The sequence below is a fragment of the Hemibagrus wyckioides genome, linkage group LG27 (genome assembly GCF_019097595.1).
Source record: "Hemibagrus wyckioides isolate EC202008001 linkage group LG27, SWU_Hwy_1.0, whole genome shotgun sequence".
Taxonomy (NCBI): Eukaryota; Metazoa; Chordata; class Actinopteri; order Siluriformes; family Bagridae; genus Hemibagrus; species Hemibagrus wyckioides.
Genome location: NC_080736.1, coordinates 6750301 through 6768849, shown reverse-complemented (window position 1 = coordinate 6768849; position 18549 = coordinate 6750301). Strand labels below are relative to the sequence as shown.

At 39.1% G+C, this 18549-nt stretch overlaps 2 protein-coding genes across 2 annotated transcripts in view; one reads left to right on the top strand and one right to left on the bottom strand.

Annotated features, from left to right (window-relative positions):
• The window catches only part of kcna4 (potassium voltage-gated channel, shaker-related subfamily, member 4), a 257062-nt gene that overhangs the window by 129026 nt on the left and 109487 nt on the right, over positions 1 to 18549 (top strand). The window lies entirely within an intron of this gene.
• Positions 1 to 18549, bottom strand: part of lgr4 (leucine-rich repeat containing G protein-coupled receptor 4) — an 80758-nt gene that overhangs the window by 11614 nt on the left and 50595 nt on the right. Inside the window, exons 5-11 of the mRNA XM_058381848.1 lie at positions 14717 to 14932; positions 10686 to 10757; positions 7604 to 7672; positions 5460 to 5531; positions 5215 to 5286; positions 3862 to 3930; positions 3427 to 3498 (exon numbers count right to left, since the gene is read on the bottom strand). Of these exons, the coding sequence (XP_058237831.1) occupies positions 3427 to 3498; positions 3862 to 3930; positions 5215 to 5286; positions 5460 to 5531; positions 7604 to 7672; positions 10686 to 10757; positions 14717 to 14932 (642 nt within the window). The remainder of the gene's footprint in view (positions 1 to 3426; positions 3499 to 3861; positions 3931 to 5214; positions 5287 to 5459; positions 5532 to 7603; positions 7673 to 10685; positions 10758 to 14716; positions 14933 to 18549) is intronic.

Genomic DNA, 18549 nt, shown 5'->3' with positions numbered 1-18549 from the left:
TGTGTGTGAGTGTGTGTGTGTTTGTGCATGTATGTGTGTGTGTGTATGAGTGAGAGAGCGAGAGAGAGAGTGTTTGTGTGTGTATGTGTGAGTGTGTTTGTGCATGTGTGTGTGTATGAGAGAGACAGAAAGAGAGAGAGTTAGAGAGAGAGAGAGAAAGTGAGTGTGTGAGTTTGTGCATGTGTGTGTGTGTGTGCATGCACGTGTGAGTGTGTGTGTGTGTGGGTGATGCCTAGCTCTGCAGCTCCTCAGGGAGATCATTAGAGCTGAGATTTTAACCTCCATACAGCAGCACACACACTACACACTGCCCATTAGAATGATGTTCCCTAACAGTGTGTGTGTGTGTGTTTACATATGGAGATTTTCAACAGAAGATGTAAGCAGGGTCTGATCACACTTTTAACATGTACAGTCTTCATGTCTGAATCTGTGTTTAATTTCCTTTATTTCTTCAGTCGCGGTTATTCAGAGGCGAGTGTATTTCATTCATTCATGCTTTTTGTTCCTGAGGGTAATTTGGGTCATGTGGGTTTAATTCTCCTCCTAATGCAACCACATCAATCTTAAAAGTCACCAAATTAAATAACACTGAATCATTTTTATTGGTTAACAATAAAACTCCGGCGTCGATGTGCATGCCTTCGCTGCCAACAAGTCTAGTCCTTCTTGTAATAAATTTGCATGCCTGAAATACACTTATAATAAACTTAACCGTTAAATAACGTGAAGGACGCTATTGAAAAATACAAAACAAAATACGAACCAACACAACTATTTGACCTTGCTGTGACCTTGCTCCTATTTGAATCCGTACCAGTGTTAGTTTTATACACATCCTACAAACATTCAACTGCTCTTTACTGACATAATAACACTAACGGATGGACAGATCCCCAGAAAACACGATGCATCCCAACAGAACTGTATCAGAAAAGCGCAACCAGCTCAAAATACTGCACTCTTTACACCTGCGATGAGCAGAAAAACATCTCACAAACCACAACCATTCGACCCTTGAGATGGACAAGCTACAACATTAGGTTCCACACGCCAACCAAGAGCAGGACACTGATCGAACAGAGTGACCAAATCTGGTCAGCTGAAGACTGGAACTGTATTGGTTAAATCCCAGGTCCACCAAGCATCCACCTCTGAGCCCTTCAGCAAAGGCCCTTAACCCTCAATTGTATAAGATGAGATAAAATATGCAAGTTGCTCTGGATATACATATATACAGATCAGGCATAACATTATGACCACCAGTCTAATATTGTGTTGGTCCCCCTTTTGCTGCCAAAACAGCCCTGACCCATCACACACTGCGTACTCTGACACCTTTCTATCAGAACCAGCATTAACGTCTTCAGCAATCTGAGCAACAGTAGCTCGTCTATTGGATCGGATCACACGGGTCAGCCTTTGCTCTTCACATGCATCAGTGAGCCTTGGCCGTCCATGACCCTGTCGCCAGTTCACTACTGTTCCTTCCTTGGACCACTTTTGATAGATACTGACCACTGCAGACCGGGAACACCCCACAAGAGCTGCAGTTTTGGAGATGTTCTGATTCAGTGGTCTAGCCATCACAGTTTGTCCCTTCATCAAACTCGCTCAAATCCTTACGCTTGTCCATTTTTTCTGCTTCTAACACATCAACTTTGAGGACAAAATGTTCACTTGCTGCCTAATATATCCCACCCACTAACAGGTGCCATGATGAGGAGATCTGAGACCTGTCATAATGTTATGCCTGATCGGTGTAGAAGTCACTGCACGTCAGCTTTAAATACTGACGTGTTGAGTTTGATTCCTGCTTGAAGACAAGTTAAACACAGAGTAGCTTTACAGTAGGGCTTGGGGCGCTTCAGTAATATCCACACAACTTTCCCTTCGATCGCTTCCTCCTGATGAAATCAGTGGGTGATGTTTTGTAGTGTTGTCTCACTACATCTCCTGATGAGTTTTAAACTTTTGGCACTTACTGAGAAGTTCTACAGAAATCTGGTTGGAGTTAAAGCCATGCTGTGTCTCAGAGATGAAACGAGTTAAACCTGATAGCTCTAAAACACTGTGTTATCGAATAAAATCGGTGGCATGCATGTTATTATGACTTTAAGGCTGTGATACACTGGCGGTATCTTTAATGAGGTAAATTTTGGAAGGATTTAAGCTTGTTAGCAGGGAGTTAAGAGCCTGATTGGATAAAAAGTGGAAAATTGACTTGGCCAGAGTAGTCCTTCCTCCTGATTGTGGACTTGGCTGAGCGGTGTGTGGTGTTGCGTTACGATATCTCTTAATGAGTGCTGAAGAGTTTTGTGGTGTTATTGGGAAAGTTTTTTACGGCTGCTTGATATAAACAGACAATGCGGAGGTTGCCATGTATCGCTAAAACTTAGGATACAGTATATTGCCAAAAATTGAATCCAAATCATTGAATACAGGTATTGTTTTTCAGGGGTTGGGCTTGGCCCCTTAGTTCCAGTGAAAGGAACTCTTAATGCTTCAGCATACCAAGACATTTTGGACAATTTCATGCTCCCAACTTTGTGGGAACAGTTTGGGGATGACCCCTTCCTGTTCCAACATGACTGCACACCAGTGCACAAAGCAAGGTCCATAAAGACATGGATGAGAGAGTTTGGTGTGGAGGAACTTCACAGAGTCCTGACCTCAACCTGATAGAACACCTTTTGGGATGAATTAGAGCGGAGACTTTGAGACAGGCCTTCTTGTCCAACATCAGTGTCTGACCTCACAAATGCGCTTCTAGTGAATGGTCAAAAATTCCCATAAACACACTCCTAAACCTTGTGGAAAGCCTTCCCAGAAGAGTTAAAGCTGTTATAGCTGCAAAGGGCGGGCCAACTCTATATTAAATTCATGTACATGTAAAGGCAGACATCCCAGTTCTGGAATGGCTCGCAGTCTCCGCTCAAATTCATCCCAAATATGTTCTATCGGGTTGAGGTGCAGGCCAGTCCAGTTCCTGCACACCAAACTCACTCATCCATGTCTTTATGGACCTTGCTTGGATCACGCTGCATCACAGCACGCCATCGTTGATTGATTTTTATAACAGCACGGCTCCAGTGTTTCGTTCCTTCCATAGCCGCTATGTGTCACTTCAGAGTCAGGTTTAATTACACATCTCCGCAGTCTGACTGACACATTTATGTTTTCACTTCTGTCTGTTTCTGCAGGTAGTATCAGTGTGTGCATGACTGTGTCATTTTCTGTCACTGCAGTGCTAATGGTGTGTGTGTGTGATCATGTGATCGTGATGTGTACCCAATTAAACATAAAATTGTATGTTAAATTATTATGGAAGAGAGTGATTGGAAAGAATTAGGGTCAAGAGCTTGGTGTATTCACACACACACCCACACACACGCAGGTAACACGTGGGACTGCAATATAACTCACAAAGTCCGGAGAACTGAGAGATCCTCACACAGATCTGCAGGTACGGCTCTGATCTTGGTGCCTGTCAGGGTGCTGGAGAACACACGCACACACACACACACGTGATGATAATCAGGAAAAATGTGCTCGAAATCTTCCTTTCTTATTCAGAAATAATCACGAGACAGTTTAAGTGAACCTACAGTAAACCCTGCCTCGTCTGATCAATTATTATTTAATCGATAACTAAACCCTACGCCTGCTCTGATTGGCTGGTGGTAGACTGAGAAAGAAACTCACTGTGTGAAAACGTAACAATTCATCCTCAATAATATATGATTTTTCAAAAATAGCCTGAATTAATGAAAAATATAAATCCAGATGTCATTTCTCGTCTGTTTATACTGCATGCATTACCTCTATATATATGAGGGGGAGGATAGAGTGAAAACTCACAGGCTCTCGAGATTCCCTGTTCCACGCAGACTGGGGAAGTCCTGCATCATATTAGCACCACGCAGCATCCTAACACACACACACACACACACACAACGCATTATTATATAAAAAACATAACCGTAAAATACAGTATACAGTAAAATATTTGCAACCCCTTACTCTTACTCTCATATGAGCACTTTTAATCTACTGAATACGCCGGACACCTGACCGTTCCATTCCACAGGTGCTTGTTAAACATCCTGTTCCTGATTTATTCCCTCTGCTGTTATAATCACCTCCATTCTTCTGGAAAGTAATTCCACTAAATTTTGGAGTGAGGAGTCAGAGACAAGAACATTACTGAGATCAATAATCAAGCACCAGGTCTGCAGTGGAGCCTCTGTGGACTGGACTTGTTTGTCCAGGACGTCCTACAGATTCTCGATCAGATTGATATCTGAGGGATTTGGAGGCTAAGTCAGCATCTTGTACTTTTTGTTGTGTCTATTCCTGAACGGTGTAGCAGGGCGCATTATGTTGAAAGGATGTCATACAGCTTCTCTAAATAATTATAGAATTATAAATGAACTGTGAATTCATTGCTTGCCCCAGTTAAACTCTATACGATTTGTATATAATCTGTGTAACTGTTGTACCTACAATGTACATAATGCACAGACATATAGGATTATATTTTTTTATCCATATTGTGCTGTATATACAACTATCACATATTATTATGTTACAGCTTTATTTATTTTTTGTACAGTGAAACCTCGGCATAGAAATTTAATTTAATGTAATTAATTTAATTTACATATTTTATCTTCACTTGTTCTATTTGCACTTCTGGTAGACGCTAAACAGCATTTCGCTACCTGTACTACGCATTGATAATAAAGTTGTATCTATCTATCTATCTATCTATCTATCTATCTATCTATCTATCTATCTATTATTAAGGAATGATGAAGAGGTGTACTTGGTCTGACGCGGTCACTCAGATCCTTACGCCTGCCCATTTTTTCCTGCTCAACTATATATCCCAACTCTTGACAGGTGCTATTGTAATGAGATAATCCGTGCTATTCATTTCACCTGTCAGTGGTTTTAATGTTATGGCTGATCGGTGTGTATTTTCTAAGCTGGATTAGTCACCGAGAGAGCTCCACAAGCCTCTCTGTGCTCAGTCGTGAGCTCAAATAAAGTCCAATTCAAAGCACATGCATGTCATATCATAAGCAAATAAGTGTTCCAAGCAAAAGATATGAAGAGTATGACCTGAGCATTGTTTTCATCGTGATCTAATCTTACGAACATTTCATTTTAGCGATGCAGTGGATAAACTACAGTGAAATGCAAACTCACAGTGAGTGCAGGTCTGATAGGTTCTGGAAAGCCGACCTTCCCACGAAGGAGAGAGGGTTGTCATAGAGATGACTGCACACACACACACACACACGCACACACACACGTACACAAAAACACTGTATGAAAATTCAAGAGCTCCGGCTCTTCAGCCATGAATAAAAAATGATTTGAATAAAAGATCTTTTTTTTTTGTGCGTATGTGTGTGTGTGTGAATATTATAGCTGTTTTATAATGTACTCACATGGTGCGTAGCAGTGGATTCTTATAAAAAGCTCCTTCAGGTATGACGGCAATGTTATTACTGTGAAAGCCACTGTGGAAGAATAGTATAGTTTAATTAATAATTCTCATTTAATAAAAAAAATTATTTTATTATTATCCTTAATCCTGTTGGGACGCTAACATTTCTAGAGTGATGAGTCATGCAGCAATACTGAGTCTGAACACAAGATGGCAGTCTCATTCAAAACTGACAAAAATGACCAAATAAAATAAAATAAAATAAGATACTAAAAGAAATAAAATAACTAACTAACTATGTAATTAAATAAAATAAAATACAATAAAATAATATACTAAAAAAATCAAATAAATTAAATAACTATCTAACTAAATAAAATAAAATAAGATACTAAAAGAAATAAAATAACTAACTAAGTAACTAACCAACTAACTAAAAAAATCAAATAAATTAAATAACTATCTAACTAAATAAAATAAAATAATATACTAAAAAAATAAAAATAAATAAATAACTATCTAACTAAATAAAAAATAAAAATCAAATAAAATAAAATACTAAAAAAAATCAAATAAAATAACTATCTAACTAAATAAAATAAAATACTAAAAAATCTAACTAAATCAAATCAAAATCAAATCAAATAAAATACAAAAAAAATCAAATAAAATAAATAACTATCTAACTAAATAAAATAATATACTAAAAAAAATCAAATCAAATAAATAACTATCTAACCAAATAAAATAATATACTAAAAAGTCAAATAAAATAAATAACTATCTAACTAAATAAAATAAAAATAAAATAAAATAAAACAAAAACATTAAAATAAAATAAATTAAAATAAAAAAATAAATAAATAATAATAATAATATAAATAAATAAATAAATAAAAATGGGACAAACGGGAAAGAGCTTCCAAAAATATCACCCTCTTAACCGATATATTTATATTTCTTAACCGATATATTTCTGCACAGAACTGTAGATAGCAGCAGACCGTTAATATGGAAGATGACTGACTTATAGAGCACTTTGTTACTAAGTGAAGTATTATTCTGAGGTGTTCATACTTTATTAGAGTAAAACTGAATATAGGGATGAGTAATGTGACAAAAATGATCATGATACATAAAGGCATTTCCCTTGATACACATCACGAGATATAGAATTATCCCTTTATAAGAAGAATTTGTGTCAAGAGGATGAGAAGTAAAAAAAAAGAAGCATAAATACAAACGCATGCTCCTAGAAATTATTGCTGAAATGAATTCAATTCTATTTTACTGTACCATCATTAAGAACCTTGGAGGCTATTATAAAAGCTCTAGAGTCTTTAATCTTGTTAAATACGATTCAGTTAAACTCCTCGCAATTCTCATAGATTTATTGTTATTCATGTGACTTCAACATAAATATTTTTTTCAACCTTTTATTAACTTTTTTTTTATGTAAATCACTAAACTGGAAATGAATAGCGCTATAAAAAAAAGAAGGCAAAGATAATAGGAAAGGGATTAATAGTCACATTTTATGGCTGTAAAAGTGTCAGTGAAATAAAAATGCTTTATGGACTGTGATCGAAATCGGCAGGGAACGAAGCGAGGAGGAGTGTGATTTATTTAAGTAGTAATTAATCTGGATTTTTTTTTGAGTCATGTGTTAAAATTCTGATACGAAGCAGCGAATTATTCATTTATTCTTATCCAAAAATCATAAATATAAATACACACACACATATATATATTTTTCCCCAGACGTAACACACACGTAGACTTTAAAAATGTCTGTTCATTAGCTGATGGATAGCTATTTGGATCCGATTTTTTTATTTTTAAAAGCAGTGAAAATGCACTGTAGCCAAGTATGAGGGAACGAAAAGAAAAACCCCTACTGCATAGAGAGTCTCCTTCAGTTTCGGTATGATTGACAGGTTGTAAAAAGATGGGCGTGGCTCGTACACCTGGCCTGAGTAAACTCACACCTGGTACACTCCTCCATTTAGTTTCTTTTGTCTCTCGTCAGAGGGAAGTAGTGAAAATGTGCTTGCTTTTGATCTGTGAGGTAATGGGTCCAACCCCTCGCTCTACAACTTCCTTAACAACCAACGAACGGAGAGAGAGAAGCGTTTTTTTACTTACAGCTCTTTCAGCTTGGGGAGAGTCTGGATGGCTTCGGGGAAGGTTTTGAGGTTGTTGTAGTTCAGATCTCTGAGATAAACACAGACACATGTCAGGAAAATGAGACTGAATAATGTCCGATGTTCATTTCCGATAATGTCCGAGTCACTGGAGATTAGACAGGAGAGTTATTACTGAAACCTGAAGCTATATCTGTGTGAATAAAGCAGCTTACTCTCTCAAGGGATGGACAGTACAGTCTATCTATCATGCTTTTTAAAAATAAATTTTGTATGGCCATCTTTAATGGAAATGATATTGAAAAATGACTCTCTGAAAAATTTGTCTTTAGGCATGACACTTTTATAAAAAATAAAAAATAAATAAAAAATTACAAAAAAAATAAAAAAAATAAAAAATTACAAAACAAATAAAAATAAATAGCCACAACAAATCAAAACAATTTGCTGCTAATAAAATTTGTTTCTCAAATATTTTTACACTTTATGTCACTTGTCAAAATCAAATTAAATCAATTAGCTTACACAAAAAGTATTTTTTTGGATATTTTGCATATATTTTTACCTCAGAAATATCTCAAATAACCGATTAATCCGATTGAAAAAAAAGATAAATCAATTATCAAAATGAGTTACAGCCCTAATGACTTTGACTAATGAATTTTCAGCGATGTAGAGCAAACAAACAAACAAACAACAATAAATTAACTGCATATTGATCAAGCAGCAGCCGCTTCATCACAGATCAGTCTGGCAGCAGCACAAAAACCCCGGAGGTTTATTCACATGCCTGTCGGTCACCATGTTCCCTGCCACTAACTTTTTGCTTAACACTCGAAGCTGAAACCCGCCGGTCGTGTTTTAAAAGCCTGAACACGACTTCATGGCATCTGCTCCGAAGTTACACTGATTACACTGAAGAGCAACGCTGCGGAGAAGCGGCACACTTCACCTGAGGTGCCAACACTGCTAACAAGAAAATCCTAACAGGCAGAGAGAAAGAAAAAACCCCAAGCGCTCTGTAAAAAACACCATTCCTAGAAATTTTTAACAAATATCATCAAGAGCAAGAAAAAAAAATCAGCAGAAAGTAAATGAAGGCAGGTTTATGTTAGAAATCTGTACATTTACAAGCTTAATTTATTGCAGTAACATGGGCATTAAATAAATATGCATCTATCTTGAATAAGACTTTTGAGTGTGTACATGCTTTTACTTTTATTTTTCCATTTTTTTTAAATAGATTTCTATTTTTTTTAATAGCAATACAAGAATCTGAGAGGCTAATCCAGGCATTTGTTGATGATGGATGTGGTTTCGGAATTCAAACACTTTTTCGGTTCTTCCAAATTCAATGAAAGGACAGAAAACAGTGACGTGAAGCACCGCCTTAATTTTTCAGAGAAACCATTAATCCCATCCACACGTTTCTTACTGACTTGCAGGTCAAAGGTCAAAAAAAGTGAAAATAACTACGACCACTAAGACCAGCTTTTCCAGCACGTGAGCTGATATGGGACAGACGTGAGCTGATATGGGACAGAGGTGTGTCCTGTATCGCTGGTTAAAAAATGAATAAAGTATACATGTTGGCTTCAGTGAGTTAAAGCAGCTTTTGTGGCCATCAGTGCAGAGCTACTATAACAAAATAACACTCTGGGCAAAAACATCAAGTTCCCTCTTTGTAGCTTTGCTTGACGGTAATTTTAACGTTGTTTGTAAAACTCTTAACAATAGATGGGTTTTTTTTTTTTCTGATCTTATAACCCAACGCTGAATGGGCTTCAATAGCAGTAAAAGAATCAGAAGAGGTTAATCCGGGCGTCTGTTGATGTGGATGTGGTTTCTGAATTCAAACACCTTTTGGTTTCCTGGCTGTTTCTTCCAAATTCAATGAGAGAGTGAAACAACAGCGTCAGCACAGTTTAACCACACAATTACACGTTCACATCCGGGATTTTATTTGCACAGGACTGATATTAAATTTAATGTATTTGTGTCAAACTTTCTTGTCTACAGCTGTTGCCGCACGCAGGATTAAAAAAAAACAAACAAGGTTCAGTGTTTATTTCCGCTTATTTTTGTCATAATTGCTACATGATACTCCTTGCCTCCCTCCTCGACCACTCATGCCCTCTTCCCTTGTCTTTCTACCCCCAAGGGAATGAAGGATGTTGGCGTGCCCTCTTCCTGTCCTAACTGCGGCCAGTGTAAATAAAGCCGAGTCAGCGATGGCTATCTGCCTTCCCCTTCCCCTCTTCCTCCACTTGCTGAGGGCAAGACAGGAAGAAAGAGAGAGAGAGAGACTGAGATGAAGAACAAGGCCCAGCATAAACTTCCTCCGCTCTCCGCTAGCATTCTTGACTTCTCAAATTAATGAATAGACAAAAGGTTAAACCGAGCTCCTTCCAGCTGAGACCGTCCGAATGAGAGGGAAAAAGAAACAGGAGGCGATTTTCCTACACGGAGTAAGACGCAGCCACGTACAGAGGAGTGGATAGCTGTATGGTAAACTAACTAAGCCCGACATCAGTGTAAGCAAAGAATCCACCTTATATACACAAAACAAGTAGCATGACCAGAAACGTATACAAATGACGCTGTGTTGGCTGGACTGAGGTAAACACGGCGTGTCAACTGTGCTGCTTTTAAAAATGATAAATCACAGACTAGACCAATAAATGCTCGGCACATTGGGAAAGTCTCGGCATGTTGCAGTGTTTCCTCCAGAAAGTCGGCGTTTCTATTTCTGCTCTCTATGATCCTCTAACACACCTGTCACAGTTAGTTAGAGCTCTTCGTTCCTTTGGTTTAGGTGCAGTGAAAGCTGGGGGACACAAAAAATAAGGCTAGGGAATTTCTGGTTTGCAGCTTTAGAGCTCGAAGCTGGTCGTAATCTGCTCAGGCCTAGCTGTAGAGGGCGCCGGAGCAACAGCAGCAAACTCATTAGGACTCTTCAAGCAGGTATTTCAGTAATCTGGATTTTGAACTGAGCAAATTTCCATTTGTTTTCAGGGTGATTAAAAGAGTATAATAGGAAATGAATGAATGAATGAATGAATGATTTGGGATATCATACTCACAGTGTTTCTAAGTTATCCAGGCCACTGAAACAGTTCTTCCCAATCTCCTCAATCCTGTTATTGTGCAGATGCCTGAACAAAAAAGAAGAGTGATAGCATTAGTGAGGCATTTAATGCATATACCTGATGTAGGAAACGTGCCTAATTGACAGAGTGAATTGTGTGTAAAATGAAAACAATACTACAATGGATCAATCAGTCTATTCATGTTCAGTAGCCACTTTATCCTGGAAGAAAGGTGAGAGAATCCATGGTGGATGGAATGCCAATTCTTCACAGTGCACTATTGCTCACATATTTACACCAGGGGCAACTTAGAGGGGCAAATCCTCTTGGCATTTCGGTGGAAGGTGAACTGAAACCCCATGAGATCACACAAAATCGGACCCTGGACACTGCTGCACCACAACGCCACCAACCAACCAACCAACTCTTCACAAGGTTACATTTGTAATAATACCAAAGCCACAAGTTAACATTTCAAGGCCACAAACGGCCATGGGTCAACACTTAAATACGTTGCCTCCAGTTCATTATTTGGCAGATCTTTGTGGTTGTTTTGGTTCCTGAGACCACACTGGTCTACTTCAATTCATTTCTTTTTATCTCACTAAAACACAAGAATTGACACAAGATTTCACAGCCACAAAGTAAATCTCAAGAAGCTTCAACCAGAGGATTTTACATATTCATTTGTGGCCATGTTTTATTAAAAAATATCCACCATATCACCTCAGTGGCTTCATAAATTACCAAGCACAAAAATCCCAATTTCCAGAAGAAAAAAGAGAATACGGTATTATTACACAGGACTCCTGACTGTATTCATCACAGTATGCTGTAACAGCACTATTACTTCAGAGTTACCTCAAACTGCTTCAGTTTTTTATTTTCACAGTAACTACTACCTAAAACGTCTTCCCTTTTAGTGACTTAAGCCAAAAACTATTCTTATGAGGCAGTAGAAAAGTGTGACGGCGATCAAAACCTCTTCAGCCTCAGTGTAAATAAATTAACAGCACAAACTAGCTTAAACTAGCACAAATCATTAGCAATGTGTTCTGTATAAAAACAAAGCTTTAACAACTTAATAATTAATGAGACTTTGAGAAGAATTTCAGAACTTCACTTTGGAAATAATTCCAGAAATGTGTCAAAACTGACCCACAAAAACAAATAAAATAATAGCATATTAACAAAAGATTTAGCCATAGCTAACAGCTGTGTGTTAGCCTTAGCATGTTCACACAGGCAAATACAAGTTTGGTTACCTGCGGCAAAAAATCTACCACTTAGTATAACCACAGCGTTTCGATGTATAGTCGCAGTATTGTGGCTTGTTTTTATTTTAAAAATGAAATGACCGTGTTTTGACCGCGCGTGTGTGGGAGGGAGTTAACCATGAAGATACCTCTGGCTGCATACTTGCATACAAATCTGGCCAGACAAGTACATAATTTGGGCATCTTCGCAAACTAGAAATATTCATGCTCTTCACATACTGTACTGCTTTTATGAGTAGTGACCTCTTTAAACCCGGCCATGCTTCTTGGAGTGGGGTCCGGAATTCCCAAAGCAGTCCGTGAAGCATGGCCAGGGAGTCTTCGTTTAAGTCCTACAGTGGTGGAAATCCCAACCCACCATTATCAAAGATATTATGTCTATAAATAGTGTCTCTTGCTGGAAAGCTTAGGAAAAAAACAAACCCTCTGGCTCCAAAAAAAAATAGCCACAATATTACTGTACACCTTTTAGAATGTGCCTGATATAAATAAAAATATAAATAAATACATAAAAAATAATAATAAATGTATTGTTTTATTTCTATGGCAATTTTAACAAACATACACTATATTGCCAAATGTTTTGGGACATCTGCCTTTACATGCACATGAATTTAATATGAAGTTGTCTTGCCCTTTGCAGCTATAACAGCTTCAACTCTTCTGGGAAGGCTTTCCACAAGGTTTAGGAGTGTGTTTATGGGAATTTTTGACCATTCCTCTAGAAGCACGTTTGTTAGGTCAGGACTGATGTTGGATGAGAAGGCCTGGCTCACAGTCTCCACTCATCCCAAAGGTGTTCTATCAGGTTGAGGTCAGGACTCTGTGCAGGCCAGTGAAGTTCCTCCACACCAAACTCGCCCATCCATGTCTTTATGGACCTCGCTTTGTGCACTGGTGTCCAGTCATGTTGGAACAGGAAGGGGTCATCCCCAAACTGTTCCCACAAAGTTGGGAGCATGAAATTGTCCAAAATGTCTTGGTATGCTGAAGCATTAAGAGTTCCTTTCACTGGAACTAAGGGGCCGAGCCCAACGCCTGAAATACAACACCTGAATTTGGGTGTCCCAAAACTTTTGGAAATATAGCGTAGCAGCTCTACAGAAATAAATAAATTCTGACCATATATGTTTTTTGTTTTAAATATAAATGTACACATTTAAGTTTTCTGTGCCCATGATATTATTTTATACAGTTAGCAGAGGTTCCCTGAAGTTTGAGGCCTGAAACTACCCGAAAGCCTGCTCTAGTAAAACACAAGAATTTAAAATGCACAAGATGTTACTAAGCACTGTATCCTACGCATTTCTAAAACAGAAGTATATTCACATGTGTGTTCAGTGAGAAGTGCACTGCTGTGAGGAATTCTAACTGATACCGGAATAAACGTCAGGCCTACCCTGTGCTGTAATATCTATATATCTAATTTATTATCACTGAGATGGCTGTTTTTCCTGTAAATTTCCAGTCATTAAAAAGTGCCCCGGTTGAGCAGAGAAACCCCAAACAGAGGAACACTTGTGCAGGCTCGGAGCGGAGAACTCATCAGCCCTCGTGCACATCTGCCTGTTTGTTCAGCCTATTTAACAGACTAATTGGCCTACACTCCTGCACTCCTTAGACAAATATTTTCCAGAAGCAGGAACGGAACTGGTAAATCACCGAGTCACCGAGAAATGTTCGGGGAGATAGAGATAGAGAGAGAGAGAGCGAGAGAGAGAGAGAGAGAGAGAAGCTGCAGGACTCTTATTTTCCTTTGGAGATTACAAGACACTTGGGTACCTTTTGGATTCTGCTTTTACTGTCTTCCCAAAATCCCTGTCAACACAGCGTGTACCTGTGTGTGTGTGTGTGTGTGTGTGCCAAGGCCCCATATTTATCCAGGAAGTTGATAGACTTAGCTGATGTAAACACAGCAAGACAATCTGAAATATGCAAGAGTGGCTGATTTGTGAGGGAGAGAAAAAAACACCCAGTTTCAGTAAAGCTGACTGGCACAGACCGACTCACGACTGCGAACCTCGGCGTGTCACGAAGACACAAACTAGACCCTGAACTTCCAGTTTATATAGTAAGCTTAAGTGCTATGTCATTATTTTGACTTATCGTCTTCTTATTTTGACTTAACATTTCTTTATTTCAACTGACCTGATTATTTGGAGATGCCTCTTTATTATTTTGACTTCTAAACACTTGAAACTGTCGGGATTTGACAGACCAGAACTGAACACTGATGTATGTATGGAGAATACCGTCAAGTAAATTCCACTAAAGCTTCCACATCTGGCTTATATAGTGCCTGAGAAAGTGCAGAAGGGAAATAATATATAAGCTAATATTCTATATTAATATTAATATTATTGGGATGATTGTGGGGTGTCAAATATTGACATATTCAGTCAAAATAATAGGTTATTACATCTAATTGACAAAATAATAACTTGAAATTAAAATTCATGACATATCAAGCCATATTAGCAGAATAATATCTTGAATTGTCAAAATAATCATTTTATTCCCCAGAAATAATGCAATCCCAAATAATTAATAGCATTCCTTGATATCCATATTTCATTAAGCAACAAGGTAATGCAATAAAACAACATCCTGGGCATATCAAATAAACTATATGTTAATTGTTGTGAATAATGACTGAACGAATAATTCTTCGCGTAGACTGTGTGCCATATTTCACCACTTTTAACAAGTACCAAAGCTGATAAACATAGACAAAAAACCTGCACTCACAGCACCACCAGGCTGGAGAGGTTAGCGAAGGCGCTGTCCGGGATGTGGCCGATGCGGTTGAGAGCCAGCGTGAGCGCCTGCAGGTTCCCCTGATGCTGCAGAGGAACGACTGGAACCTCGGTCAGACTGTTATCATCCAGCCACAGGTGTCTGAGCTGCTGCAAGCCCTGGAAACTGTCCTCGGGCACCACTGTGATGTGGTTGGCATCCAAGCGCCTGAGGAGAGACCGGATCGAGACAAATCCACTGTTACTGTCATTCTACCTATGCACATATACAGTATACAGATATACAGTAAAAAGAAACAATATGATCCGGGGGGGGGCAATTGGGATGTATGAAATAAAAAATTTGACAAAAAATTAATAATTTAAATTTTAGTTAAAAATGTATATAAAGTACAGATGCTTTTATATATTACTGAGCATCAAGACCATCAAGAAACAATAAAACTAAGCAATATCATCATTTATCATAATAATACTCATGTAGTAATGTTTCCATGTTGCTGATTTTAAGCTCCATTTCATTAGCTGGATTTAACCCTAGGGTGCCAAAAGTTTTGGGACATCTGCTTTTACATGCACCTGAATGTGATATGCAGTTGGCCCGCCCTTTGCAGCTATAACAGCTTCAACTCTTCTGGGAAGGCTTTCCACAAGGTTTAGGAGTGTGTTTATAGGAATTTTTGACCATTCCACTAGAAGCGCATTTGTGAGGTCAGGCACTGATGTTGGATGAGTAGACCTGACTCACAGTCTCCGCTCTAATTCATCCCAAAGGTGTTCTATCAGGTTGAGGTTCAGGCCAGTCAAGTTCCTCCACACCAGACTCTGTCATCCATGTCTTTATGGACCTTGCTTTGTGCACTGGTGTCCAGTCAAGTTGGAACAGGAAGGGGTCTGGGTTTGCACAGAGTTGGGAGCATGAAATTGTCCAAAATGTCTTGGTATGCTGAAGCATTAAGAGTTCCTTTAACTGGAACTAAGGGGCCGAGCCCAACCCCTGAAAAACAACAGCTGAATTCAATGATTTGGAGGGGTGTCCCAAAACTTTTGGCAATGTATTGTATTTAGTTTGAAAATAAACACAATCCAAAATAAAATATGTTAAAAATGGATGACGATCACACACACCCCATCATGACAAGTCTGTTAAGCAAAAAGTATAAAATCCTTGGACTCTTTTTAGACTTGCTTAAGGAGACTAGAAGTGAAATGCTGGATCTGAAACATTTGAATATCCAGTTGAAATCTTTACCAATTCTATTCAAAGAGTAAAATTATCCAACTACAGCCCTGCTCTCGTCATTGGACTAGATAAGGTAAAAAAAAAAAACAGAGAAGGGAAATTAGATCGAAATTAGATCGGTTATTTCCATGTGGCCATGCGTCATTTTCATTAAAGAAGCTTTGAAAGTCACATTTTGTGGCCAGTGGAGAAGATTGTACACCATGCTGATGCTTTCTGAGGGAGTTCAACAGAAAGAAATCAGAATTAGAAAGAAATAAAGGAAGGAGGGAGGGAGGAAGGAAGGAAGGAAGGAAGGAAGGAAGGGAGGAAGGAAGGAAGGAAGGAAGGAAGGAAGGAAGGAAGGAAGGAAGGTAATTCAAAAAGACTTTCTTTTTTAAAGAATTCTTTGTTTCTTTCTTCCTTTCTTTCAGACAGACAGACAGACAGACAGACAGAGAGAGAGAGAGAGAGACGAGAAAGAAAGAAAGAAAGAAAGCTTTTGAATCTTTTTAGCATGCAATTGTAGGCACAAAAAATGCTGTCCATAGTCACTGTACATATTAATGACCACTTCACCATGGTGGTTACTCTGTGTAGGTGAATTCCAGGCATATGAGAACACAGGAAGCAAACACAACCTGCACACCACAAACCCACACACACACACTACTTGTCCTCACACACCCCTAACACATAGCATCAGGTGAGAACACACACACAAAACAAATACACCTGCTCAGCTGCTGAGTTACAGAAAGCAAGAAGCTTGTTATAACATCATCACTGCACGGGTTGCCAAGGTGTTGAGAGTGCACTTAATGTTGCACTCCACCACACATGCCTTTTCCATGATCTCAGAGTCCAGGTGAGGGGTCAGAGGCCACACCTTGGAGGGCACGGGGCCAAAGCAAGCTGAGCTGTGCCAAATACTGCAGCCACTTAACAGATCTGAGTCACTGTTTGTGTATTCACTGGCACACACGGGAGGCTTTGAGCTAAGAGGTGAAGAATGTGTTCAGATTAAGGGAGTGTACATAAAACATTAGCTTTACGGACAAAAATGTTTAAAGGACGTGCTGCTCAAACCTTAATTCTTATAATTAAACACGAAGCGCAAACCTTGTGTTTCTTCTGCATGGGGAACAGAGATCTTGTGCTTGTAATATTTTGACTAGAGTTCTCAATGGTTCTCGGCACATAATGGCTCTTAAACGGTGATCCATGAACGGACATGGATGCTGGAGATGAAGAGAGATGATGGAAGATGGGTTAGAATGGAGGGTGGGAACATCCTGTTTATGAATGACGCTGAGTTTTAATCCGGACAGGAAGGAAGACAGACAGGAAGGAAGGAAGGAAGGAAGGAAGGAAGACAGACAGACAGACAGACAGACAGACAGACAGACAGACAGACAGACAGACAGACAGACAGAAAGAAAGAAAGAAAGAAAGAAAGAAAGAAAGAAAGAAAGAAAGAAAGAAAGAAAGAAAGAAAGAAAGAATGGAAAAAAAGACAGACAGGAAGGAAAGAAGGAAGGAAGGAAGACAGGCAGACAGACAGAGTGACAAACAGAGAACAGACAGACAGACAGAGGAAGAAAGGAAGAAAGACAGACAGACAGACAGACAGAAAGACTGACAGACAGACAGACAGTGGAAGAAAGGAAGAAAGACAGACAGACAGACAGAGAGACAGACAGACAGAGGAAGAAAGGAAGAAAGACAGACAGACAGACAGACAGACAGAGAGACAGACAGACAGAGGAAGAAAGGAAGAAAGACAGACAGACAGACAGACAGACCAGCGAAACATGAAGCACAAACCTTGTGCTTCTTCTGATGGAAAACAGAGACCTTGTGCTTGTAATATTTTGACTAGTGTCAGTTATGATGTAATTCCCAATGGTTCTTGACACATAATGGCTCTTAAACGGTGACCCATGAATGGACGTGGATGCTGGAGATGAAGACAGATGATGGAAGATGGGTTAGAATGGAGGGTGGGAACATCCTGTTTATGAATGACGCTGAGTTTCAATCCGGAAGATTACGTGGTCGGTGTGGACGGGTGAAGGCTGCAGGAGAGCGGCGCAGGAGAGCGGCGCAGGAGAGGCATGCACCGGGGGTTGTGTTCAGACAGGACTTCAGCTGACATCCATCATCCTGTGTGAGCGTCACTGCCAGAACATACCACACACATGCACACACTATCCTCTATGGGGGATTTCCATACACGTCTATAGGTAATACTACTGGATGGATCTTCACCCAACCCTTAAACCAACTTCAAATACCTGTCACTTTGACTGAAAGCTTATAGGAACCAGTTACAGATACAGGCTACGGTTTAGAGATCTATAGCTCTGGTCTCATGCCAGCGCTGATCTAATACTGCTGTGTTGCTCATTTGTTTGTTTTGTCTGTTTTTTTCTTTTTGTTGTTTTTTGTTAAACAATCCTGGATTACTGACTGTTTGCCTGCACTTGTATCTAAGTTTCAGTGTGTGTGTGTGTGTGTGTGTGTCTACCTTCCGTCTTTCTATGCCTAAACTCTCAAGGTGAAATCTGTAACCGAACTCTAAGCGAATATCGGTATGAAAA